The following is a 12,382-nucleotide window of genomic DNA, read 5'->3' on the forward strand; positions in this document are numbered from 1 at the left end:
AGTGGTCTGATCTGCTGGCCAGAAACAGCAGATTGTCTAAATATGTGTAAACTTGAAGTTGTTTCAGCCTTAAATGTGCAATGGCTGGGGCTTGGCACTTTATGAAAGCCCTAAAGTGCAAAGAATCCACTGAGAAGTGCAAACATCTTCTGTTGAGGCGGTGTATAGGGATATACCGGTATGCATCCTTGGGATCCAGAGAAGCTAAGAAACCGTGAGGGGGGGATCAGGGTCAGAAGAGTAGGTACGGATAGATTTCTGAAGGGAAGGCACCACCAGGAAGGTGTTGAACAAGGATAGATCCAAGGTAGGCCTCCAAGGGCCATCTTTCCTTGGAACTAGAAACATCCTGGAAGATAATCCCATTCCGTGTTGTTCTGGAGGAACAGACTGAATGGTCCCTTGGTTGGAAAGTTGATCCAGTATCAAGGGAAGCGGATGCAGTTGACTGAAAAGAGGTTGAGTTATTCCCCGAAAGGGAGGGTGGGTCTTCCAATTCATAAAGTATCCATTTTGGATAATTAAAGTCCTGAGTGATCTCCATCCAAGCTGGTAGGGAAAGGGAGAAGCAAAGGGACAGAGGGGTATGACTTGGAAGAGGGAGCAGAGTATCACAGAGGACTTTGTCTGTGCTGAAAGGACTGCTGAGGAGGGACCACAACAGCAGCTGTTGGAGTAACAGTCTGCCTGTGGGTGCCTTCTAGAAGGCTTGTGGGGCCTAGTTCCAGAAGGAACAGAAATGGAGGAACGAGCAGATTTCCTTACAAAATAAGTCTTGGTAGGGAAATTCCTATGAAATTTTGGAACTGGTGAAACCAGTAAGCGTTTCAAATCCTGGAGCTCCTTACCTTTTTCTTGCAGTGATTTAAGCAACTCTGCAGCTGCTTTTCCAAGTAATGAGGAATTGTCAAGAGGAGCATCAAGCAATTTTGCCTTGATTTCATCAGAAAGTGCCTGGAGATGTAACCGGGAATGTTTCCTGAGAATAGAAGCAGAAGCTGCTGCTCTGGCAGAGACCTCCAATGCATCACAACTACACTTGATAAAGTGTCTGGCTACCTGAGAGGAGGATGAGAGAGAAAGGAGCAGAGATTTAGCCTCTAAATCTGGCAATGGGAAAAGAGCCTGGGTGGCCTGAGTTAGCAAAGCCAGCACATACCTGGACATGTGTCTAGTAATTAATTGCCATGATAGCCAAGGTGGAAGAAGTATGTACCTTCTTGCCCAACCTTTCCAAAAGTTTGCTTGATTTATTGAAGGGAGCTACTTGGTAGAAGGAGATAACCGTAAGGACTTATCTGAGGTAATGGAAACTACAGCAGGGTCATCTGAGGGAAATTTGCAATCCTCGGGGACCTTAGAAACTATCAGGTCTGTTTAGGGCAGGGGCTTGGGAGTCAGGGGTCTTAGATGCAGCTTTGACGACATCTAAAAAGGCTGGCAGTACTGGAGGGACTGCTGAAGGGGCAAGGGCAGCTACCTGTAGAAGCCTATAATATTTCTTCTGTTCTTCTGAGATTTGAGAGGTATTCCACTTTAAAAAAAAAAAAAAAAAAAAAACTTCCTCATCTTATTAAAAGTTTGCAAAAAGGAAGACTTTTCCATGGGAGAATCCCTTCCATTAGACTCTTCCTCTGGTGAAGCATATTCCAGAGGACAGGGAATTTGAGTGGAGTATGCTAAAGGGTCATCATCAGATGAAGACTCCTCTGTCATGAATTTGATATTCTGCAGGCTGTCCTGAAGTAAGGCCTTGGGACCTGGACAGCTGCACTTGAGTAGATGCAAAGGCCGAGCCTGCTATGGGTAAAGGCGAAGCCACAGACCTCAAAGCCATCAGGACCTTAATAAGGCCCTGTGGAAAAAAATCCCAGTCTGACATTGAGGTAGAAGGAGTGGGAACATGCCTAGTCTTTAGCTTCTTTTTCACAGGCTTTTCCTGTTGAGGAGAGATGGTGGATGTAGGCCTAACCTTTGGACAAAGAAGCTGGAACAGTTCCTGAGTCTTCTGCCATCACTAGCTGTGGTTCCCCTGAGTCATCCAAACTGGACGTCTGCATAGCTTCTGACATGCTAGGATCCACACTCCTGACTGCTTCCATCCCAGTAACCGCTGAGGGAGCAGACCTTACCTCCGATCGTACCGCCTGGTTTTCATCAACCGCAAGGGGTACATTGGAGGGAGTAGGTGCAGCTAAAGAGGATTCGGGACTAGCCTTGCTAACCTTCCCCTTTACAGATGGCTCAGAAGTACTCACGGAATGCTTCATAGTGTCCCTAGCCAGATGTTTGAGTATTTGGTTTTCTAAGTATAAATTCAAAGCCAACAGATGACTGTGCAGTCTTTTGGGAATGAAGGCCTGACAAACAGAGCAGGACCGGTGGTCATGAGTAGGCCCTAAGCAAAACAAGCACAGCTTGTGACTATCTTTATGTGGCATTTGCCTTCCACACCAACACTTGCCTTCTTGGATGACATTAACAAAAAAAAAAGCCAGTAGCAATATATTAAATCCCCTATGGGGTACTTTATCTGAAGTTGTAAGATGAACCCAACGGCAGAGCCAAACATACAAGTCAACCTTTCCAAATGGCGGAAAAGTTCTGAAGATGGTATGTGCTGACGTCTGTGCCCGCATGTGACATCCCACATACAGGCAGTGGCTCTACGATTTTGTATACAAGCCGGACATCAGGCGGAATACAACTCATGTAAAGAATACTGCAACATTGAATAGAAGGACATAATGTGGTTGCCATGTTCATAGATTTAGGTTAGATGTTGATGATTTGTTTTGCTTTGTTTGTTACTAAATACTTTTTAATGTGTTAACAGCTTTGAATGGTGTTCTCCCCCCAAAAAGAGAGGGATAGTGTCTGTGGAATGCTACAACAGAATTTCTGGTGCACTGTTTACTAATGACAAATTTCAAGTCAGCACTAATAAATTAACGTTCATGGATCTGGAGCTAAAACTGAAGGATAAAAATACACTCTTCACAAGGTTCATCAATGGACAGGTAATATTCATTGTTTGATATTTTTAGACTGGATTCATTTTTTTTTTTTTACTGGCTCTTTTATTTTGTAAAATGTGTTCTATGTGTATAATGTTATGAAGACTCATGATCTATATGTACATTATAAAGATTGTATATGAAACCACCTTTGGAGCTTTTCACCTCGGGCCTCTGCTGAAATTGGATATGTATCCAGTCGGACTGTCCCAGTCAACTAATGTAAAACAAAATAAATAATTTTCTTTCCAATACAGAAAAATGTTTGTAGACACCAAATACTATACAGGATGCATTGTCTTGGTAGATGGGGCAGTGTTTTACACAGTGTTGCTAGATATAGCACTGACACGTCTGGGGTCTTCCTGTTTATTACCTTGAAATTGGAAGCTCATTGGGTTCCATTAACTTAAAGGTGTGCGTTTTATTTTTTTTATCAAGTTTTTACCATGCCTCTAAATACGTTTTATTGGCATATAAAACATGCACACTCGCCATAATTCCAGACATATTTTGATGCATTCCTATTACATAAGAATGCTATCTGCTTCCTTTTCTCCACACCTTCAGCATTCTGGATTTTTCCACTGGCCCTCCACTCACTGGAGTCCTTAAACCATCTATGCGTTAGGGCTAGTGAGAAATTAGCACATGAGGCTGATACCATTAACGTCTTCACCATTTTTCACACAGCCTACGTCTGATCATTCTTTCATACCGTGTTTTCCTTTGTCAACCTCTCCTGTAATTTACTAAAGCCAAATTCTCTTCAGCTTCTCCCATATAAGTTCCTTATGCTTCCTTTTACTGTACCTTCCCAGTCATAGCCCTTTCTTTTTACCTTGTATTCATTTTCAGTTTGCCCTTTCTGTTTTCTTTCTATATCTGCCCTCCTTATAACTTCCCATATATGCTAAACCGTATTCTGCTCTCAGACCAGGTGCACAGTTTATCTGCTTGAATGATGTGTGTGCTGCCCTCTGTTCCCTTCTTGTTGCACCTGCTTTATATATCTCCCACACACCTTTTTCTTCCCAATACTTCAGTCATTTTCTGAGTGCCTGCTGCTGTCTCTGTCATTACAGCCATAATCCTAATTCCTTGTGGTCCTGTCTGCTTTACCTCATCAGTGTACTTATGCTGGCAAGCTGGACAGGAATTGCCCACATCTCTGAGTTATGGGTAAACTTAAACATGAGAAAAATCATTTAAACTGAACAGTGATGAATCTTTTAACCTTACGTGTTCAGTTTAAATCATATTCCCACATTTAAGTTCCTTAGCCACTCCAGTGTAGAAGGATAAAGCCCTGACTACTGCCCAGCCAGTCTGGGTTAGATTAGTGACTCAGGCAAATGATGGAGCAGCTGGGGAGGGATGGATGGCTATAAGGGTGTTCCCTACTACACTCAGTGGTAGGGACTGGGGATATCATGTTAAAGGGCTATAGTCTAAGGAACTGAAAGGGTGTTTTGCAAGGCTGAGCTGCCTTGGAGGTCGGGTAATATTCTGCATGTCCCCATTGCATGCTCGCTCCTCAGATGCAGCCACTGCAGCACACTAGAAGCGGAGAATAACAGGTAAGCCTAAGCCAAAAATGCCACTGGGCTGAAGATGAGTGCAAGTTCCCCAGGACACCTCTAGGATACAGTACTGGTCCCATGTGTATTGGAGCAAGTCTTGTGAAGACGGAAAAGCTGGCAGACCTGGTGTGGATGTGAGGCACTGGGTAGGAAGGCTGTAGAAATATGCAGGCTGCAAAAAGTGCTCTTAAAAACAAAATATTTTAAACTTGTTAATCACAGCAGTGAAAACCACAAATTGTGCATGTCCTTCAAGAATGCAACTGCAGTCCTTACATATGGGTTGTCCTGCCTCAGGCAGCCCTTCGGTCGGCCGGATTCCAAAGTCTGGGTCCGGCGTCGGCTGATGTCGCCTCTTCCTCGACGTCAGAGCGGCTGGGGTATAAAAGCATCAGCTGACGCCATCTTCTTCAGTGTTTCTTGCTGCACGGTGCCCGAAGCAGAAGCAGTTCGCAAGTGCCGGTCGGCCAGCTCCTGTGTTTTCAGTTACCGAAGTCATCAAAAAGCTAAGTACCCCTTGGGGAACCTTTTCTTGCCTCAGCCGATGTCAGATAAAACTGCAAAAGTTAATAACTGTTTGTCTTGTAGTAAACAAAATACCTCATAAGGACTTCCATTCTTACTGCCTTCCCTGCCTTGGCCCAGACCACGACGTCTCGGCCTGTGCTGCCTGAATTTGCTGAAGACTTCTTTGGGGAAAATTACTCCTATATCATGTCGTCGGAACAACCGACAACACATATACATATTTCCAAAAAAACTGAAGGACCGGGACCGACATTCTCGGCCCGCGACTTCCACCGACACCACGCCAAAACCTACCGCGAGTTCATCTGTCTCTTCGGAGGCGGTAATTCAACCGCTCCAGACCGACGACACCGCTTTACTGCACACTTTGGTCCCGGAGGCTTCCCCGGTGCCGGTTGTTGATTTTCCTCCTGAAACCGAAGCCCAAGATTTGCCTGACACCATACCGGTGGACAAAGTTACTCCTGCACATGGGGCAGCTAGGCCTCCGGTGTCTATGTCCATCAAGGCCTACACACGTGCTAAGGCTGCCAGCCAGCCTAAGTCTCACCCTCCTAAATCTTTTTCCCAGGGTCCCACTTCTGATAAACAGATCATGACTTTAGCTGCAGATCTAATTTCTTTAATCAGAGGCTCTCAGACTCATCCAGACAGAGGTTCTCAGCCGCCTGCAGACAAAAGGCCTAGGGTTGAGCAGACAGATACCTTTTCCTCAGATGAAGCCTCTGGTGACTCAGGCCATTCAGATTCCCAGGAAGAATCCTTCCAGGCCTACGAGGATTCTGAGCAGACAGATACCTTTTCCTCAGATGAAGCCTCTGGTGACTCAGGCCATTCAGATTCCCAGGAAGAATCCTTCCAGGCCTACGAGGATTCTGATGCTGATGAATCTATTCCCTTTGCCTCCCCTCCTGAGGATATTTCTTTCAGGGAAATTCTCCACTCCATGAGAGAGCACTTTCAGTGGCAGGGCCAGGATTTCTCCGACTCCAGGAAAAGGCTTCGTACTTTCCTTAAGTTACCCCAGCACAGGCCTTTAGCTATTCCTCCAGTGTTAGATGTATTGGATGATGTGTACTCAGACTCGAGTGCTTCTCCTGATTCTCTCCCTCCTGCTCCTGTCAAGCCAGACAGATATTACAGGGTTCCTTATACTCATAAGCATCTCTTTAAGGCCCATTCTGTTGATCTAGAAACTATTTCCCAGGGGCCCAAAGGAGTGGCCACTTCCACGGCCAAAAATCCTTTGCCCGCAGACAGGGAATCTAGGTCCCTGGAGAGGTGGGGCAAAAAAGTTTATACCTCAACCACCCTTGCCATGAGGGCACTTAACTGTCTTTTTCATATGTTTCAGTATCAGGATTTCTTGATGGATGATTTGCAGAAAAAGTTAGCCTCTCCTGAGCCTTTAGATAGAAAGGCCTTGCAGGATTTGGTTCATAATACTCAGCAGGTTAGCAATCATTTTCTTCAGTGTGGTTATGATGCATTGGAAGCTTCATGTAGGGCAGCTATGACAGGGACCGTCATACGTAGACATGCTTGGTTGAAAGAACAGGCATTGCCAGATCATGTTAAAGTAAAGCTTCTAGATGCACCTCTGGAAAAACACAAGCTATTTGGTGCTAATGCTCAGGATGTGTTGAAATCAATTGAGGAAAGGCTAAATCAGTACAAACAGTCAAAGATTTCCTCCAGGTTCAGCCACCAAGGTTCAGCAGGAATTGGCCTTCGAAGAATTGGTCCTTTCCAGACACTGACAAGTTCCAAAGGGAAAAAAACAGGCGTGCTCAAGGTAGAGGGCAATACCGAGGCTCCTACAGGGGCCGCCAATAGCAACCGACTAATCAGAGAAGTGGTGCAGGGACTTCTACTGCTCCACAGGGACAATCACAATGACTTGACTTTGATACCGCCGACCAAGGCTCAAAGAGAAGCACCTTTAGGCGGAAAGTTATCCTTATTTTCAAAAAATTGGCACGTTTTAACAAAGGACAAATGGATTCTGTACATAATAGACAAAGGTTACAGGTTCCACTTCCATACCTTACCAACAAGACAAGGCATGCCAAACCTGCCACAAAATCAAAGGGCAGAGGAACTCATACAAGTTTCAAAGTTGCTACAAATCTCAAAGCAATAGAAAAGGTTCCTCCTCAGGAGCAAGGCCAGGGATTCTACTCAAGACTGTTCCTTGTTCCAAGAAAAGAAAAGCAATGGAGACCTATACTGGACTTGTCCACTCTAAACACTTTTCTCATTGTGCCAAAATTCAAAATGCTGACATTACAGCAACTTCTTCCCATGCTGGGCAAGGGGTCTTGGCTGGTTACTCTGGACCTCAAGGAGGCATACCTGCATGTCCCAATCAGACACAGTTGCAGAAGATACCTCAGATTTCTTGCAGGGTCAGAGCTTTATCAATTCTCAGCATTGCCTTTTGGCTTATCTACTGTGCCCAGAGTATTCACGAAATGCCTGGCATCAGTAATTACACACTGCAGACTCCAGGGGATGCAAATATACCCTTACCTGGACGACTGCCTTATACAAGCAGACAGCAAGCAAGCCTTGATAAGAAACTTGAACTATGTCATTCGCTTACTACAGGCTTTGGGATACACAGTCAACATTCAAAAATCAAGACTACTGCCATCCCAACAAATAATTTTTCTAGGAGCCAAACTGGACACAAACTCACAAATGGCTTTCCTCACAGAAGAAAAACAAGAACAATTACCAGATTACTTCAAAAGCCTAGCAAAGCACACCCAGATGACTGCAAGGAAAATCCTGCAGGCCCTGGGTTTCATGGCATCTTGCATTCTTCTGATTCCACTGGCAAGACTACACATGAGAAAGCTACAATGGTACCTAAAAAGTTTATGGTCTCACACAGCCACAACTTAGAAGCAATTATTCCACTCATTCCATTCCTACAAAAGGAATTTTTGTGGTGGGCACAAGCAAGCCAGCTAAACAAAGGCATGTCTTTCAACAAACCACAAACAAGCCAAACCATTACAACAGACGCCTCAGATCATGGATGGGGGGCGCACATGGAGGGCAGATGCATTCAAGGGCAATGGGCACCCCGGGAAGTGCATCTACACATCAATCAAAAAGAGATGTTGGCAGTGATTCATGCTATCGAGGCCTTCGGAAAATTTCTTCAATAAGGTCAACTGTTAATAAAGACAGACAACACCACTGTTATGTGGTACATAAACAAACAGGGAGGCACTCATTCTTACCCCCTCTGCAGGCTAACAATGACTCTTTGGGAAAAGTCCCTGAAACTGAACATACAGTTGCAATCCCAGTTTGTTCCAGGCAAGGACAATGTTCTGGCGGACAGTCTAAGCAGAAACATCTTGGACCCGCACGAATGGATGTTGCATCCAGACATTTTTTCACAAATAACTCATGCATGGGGGAGGCCGGACATAGATCTCTTTGCCTCACACCTCAATCATCATCTGAAGAAGTTCTGCTCGAGGACACACCATCCTCAAGCCTGGAGAATGGATGCTCTCTCCTTCAGCTGGAACTCTCTAACAATCTATGCATTCCCACCTCTACCATTAATGACCAAGGTGTTACTGAAGATCAAAGCAGAACAACCGAAAGGCATTTTGATAGCTCCAGACTGGCCATGACAGCAGTGGTATCCATTACTAAGGAGCATAACTCGCACCAAGCCGTGGCACCTGCCTCAATGGCCTCTGCTTCTGACTCAGCACAATTACAGGACGGTTCATCCCAACCTGCAAACATTGCAGCTGACAGCTTGGAGGGTTCCATGACTTCTCCCCATATCTCTCTCTCCAAGAAAGTTCAAGAGATCTTACTGGAAGCACGCAGACCTTCCACCAGAAAAACTTACTCAGCCAAATGGAAGAGATTCAACATCTGGAATGCCAACAAAGGGTCAGGATGCATCAGTAATGAGCATCCCACAGATACTAGAATACTTGGCTGAAATGCTACATAATGGCCTTTCATATTCTTCCATAAAAATACACGCTTCAGCAATTTCAGCAAAATACAACAGTGATCCACCTGTGTTTTCACATCCTTTGCTAAAACAGTTTCTAAGAGGGATAAAGAATATCAAACCTCCCAGAAAACCACCAGTGCCTGCATGGGACCTCAACTTTGTGTTGGAAAAATTAACTCTTCCTCCTTTTGAGCCAGCAGCATCTTCAGAATTGCAATTTCTCTCCTGGAAAACAGTTTTCCTGTTGGCAATTACCTCAGCAAGAAGAGTCTCTGAGATACAGGCCCTCATGGCAGTACCTCCATTTCTCATTTTTCATCAGGACAGAGTTTCTTTAAGAACCAATCCTTCATTCATGCCAAAAGTGATATCCAGGGTGTCTCTAAATTAAGCAATTCACCTGCCTACCTTCTTTCCCAATCCTCAAAATAAAGGAGAAAAGCTGCTGCACACTTTGGACATACACAGACAATTGCGCTACTACTTGGACAGAACAAAAGCCAACAGAAAGTCTGACCAACTATTTGTAGCTTACGCTGCTGGAGTACAAGGAAAGGCAATTTCCAAACAAACAATTTCAAAATGGATTGGACACTGCATCAGATTCTGTTACTCTTTCCATGGAAATGTGTGCCAGCCAATATCAGGCCACACTCCACCAGAGCTATAGCCACCTCCACAGCCTTTCTAAGAGGAGTGGCTACAAAGGACATTCTAGAAGCTGCTACATGGAGCTCCGTGCATACATTTTCCAAACACTACAACCTGCCTTTATATTCCAGATCCCGAGCAGGCTTTGCTTCGGCAGTCCTGCAGGGCATTTTAGCTACACCATCTTTATCTTAGATCCTACCACCCCCAGCTTGGCTATGGTATTCAACCCATATGTAAGGACTGCAGTTGCATTCTTGAAGGACATAGTACAGTTTTGTACCTACCATAAATGTAGATGTCCGATAGTTATGCAACTGCAGTCAGGTTTTCCCTCCCTCCTACCCCTCTGTAAATTCTCCTTTTTGGGTCCACTTCCCTTTTTCAAATTAGCTGGGGAAATCTGTTATGAAATCTGTTATGGTGTATCTGTTTATTACTGTTGTGCATGTCTGGAATTTTTTATCCAGTCTCTAAATTTAGCCTTCCTTGGAGGGCACCTGGCATCTGGGGCAAGAAACACTGAAGAAGATGGCGTTGGCTGATGCTTTTATACCCCAGCCACTCTGACGTCAGGGAAGAGGCGTCATCAGCCGACGCCGGACCCAGACTTTGGAATCTGGCCGACCGAAGGGCTGCCTGAGGCAGGACAACCCATATGTAAGGACTGCAGTTGCATATCTATCGGACATCTACATTTATGGTAGGTACAAAATTGTACTTTCTCTCACTTGCTACATTTCCAGAATGAGTGTGTGGAATCACAGTTAAGCTGTAGTTTGTGATAAAATGTATGTGGATGTTCTCTTTTAAAAGTGCTGTTATCCGATAGGTGACCTCTGAAGCATTCTTTGGATGGACTGAATCCGAGATGATGGTACAGCAAGAATATCCATGTCACGTGAATAATTCTTATGTCATGGAGAAGAATATACCACAGTTAGAGCTGTAGGTGAGAATGTGTTAATAAAATAGCTAAAGTGCATCATTTACTCTAGAAGGTTTTAGTAAAAGGTAGGTAGATGCTCCAAAGTGCTGTCATCTGATGGGTGACTTCTGAAGCAGTTGTCACCCATCTGATTGGTGACATCTGAAGCAGTTGCCAACCATCTGATTGGTGACCTTTGAAGAAAGCATATGGCAGATTTGATTCTGATCAACCCAATGATTCCTATTCAGGTACTGTTTTAAGGAAGCCTAGGTCAGATTATTCCTTTGCAGTTTTCTCTGTTGATGTTTCTCAGATTCCTATTATTGTGGTTTCATAGAGCTCTGTGGTTAAGCATATAACAACCAATAATGGGTTGTCAGTGTCTGATCTTGAAATGAGAAATTTTTTTATATCTTCCAGGTAGTCTTCTGCTAGGTCCTTTGAGTTTTGCTGTAATATTTCTGTTGAGCTGGATTGCTGAAAGATGGTGCAGACATACTTTATGATCCAGTAGGTGATATCTTAAGTCCCCTCCTTCCCACTGACAATAAAACCGTTAGAGACCCATCATTCTCAGATTTCTCTCCACCAACATCTTGGCAGTTCTCATAGGTCTTGGTAGTTCTCATAGGATCTTTTACAAGCTTTGACCCCTGTGACACCATTGTGAGATGTGCAGACATTACCACTGATCAACGTTCTGATTTTGGCTGCACCCTTAACCACAGGACTGCAGACTTCTACATCAGTATTCATAACTGCTGTTGACAACTATATTCTGAGCATCAGTTCCTGGGGATCCTTCAGATACAGGGTTCCACTGCTTCTGTGACTTTCTAGATTTCCAGGTAGAGATTGTGGAAGAAGTGCATCAGTAGCTGGAAGAGTTGCCAGATCAGGGCTTGAGGTTTAGATTACAGTCCCCGATATCAAACTTGTGTTCCTTATCTAGCCATAAACTTGTGTCTAGCACGTAATACTGCAGATAATGCTGCTTTTGATTAGAAGGCACCTGTTTAGTCAAACTCTGCTGTGCATGACTATGTCATGCTGATTTTGCCAAGGATACAAAACCAGTCTTTATGAACTACCCCCTTTGATGGATTTAGTCATTTTGTCTCAATTAATACTGATCTGAGGAAGATGGAAAAAGAATGAGAGACTGTCACAGCTGTTGGTATTCATTTTGAAACTTAGCAAGGAAATAATTGAGGTTCTCAGAAATGCTGACAAGGTCACAATAATTTCCAGAACAGTCACCGCCTCAAATTTGGTGGTAATTGTTAGAACTATGTTGATGGCAGACCTGTTTAGGAGCCAGAAGTGTAACCCTTGAAGACTTGACTGACCCACTCTGAAGGCATTTCAGGGGTTATTTGTCACATCATTTGTTTGCTTGGGTGGCCATCACATGAGACAGTACAGTTCTCTTCCACAGCCGGCCCCAGCCTCCCTGTCTCCCCTTGCCAGCTGTACCACTCCAACTAAAGTGTGCATCTAGAAGCGAGTTGTTAAACCTTTTGCAAGAGCCATCAGGGAGATCCCATCAGACCAAAAAGAATACAGTTTCTGTAGCAGGCTCTTTTCTAGTTTTTAAAAAGACCAAGGGCTTCTAGTCCATACTTGATCAGAGTGACGTAGACCAGTTCATTCCGAAAGAGTCCCTTGGCAT

At 44.3% G+C, this 12,382-nt stretch overlaps 1 protein-coding gene across 1 annotated transcript in view; it reads left to right on the top strand.

Annotated features, from left to right (window-relative positions):
- Positions 1-12,382, top strand: part of SMCHD1 (structural maintenance of chromosomes flexible hinge domain containing 1) — a 3,546,415-nt gene that overhangs the window by 707,122 nt on the left and 2,826,911 nt on the right. Inside the window, exon 12 of the mRNA XM_044065561.1 lies at positions 2,837-3,020. Within this exon, the coding sequence (XP_043921496.1) occupies positions 2,837-3,020 (184 nt within the window). The remainder of the gene's footprint in view (positions 1-2,836; positions 3,021-12,382) is intronic.

Source organism: Protopterus annectens, chromosome 3.part0, assembly GCF_019279795.1.
Source record: "Protopterus annectens isolate FY-2018-M chromosome 3.part0, PAN1.0, whole genome shotgun sequence".
NCBI classification, from domain to species: Eukaryota; Metazoa; Chordata; order Ceratodontiformes; family Protopteridae; genus Protopterus; species Protopterus annectens.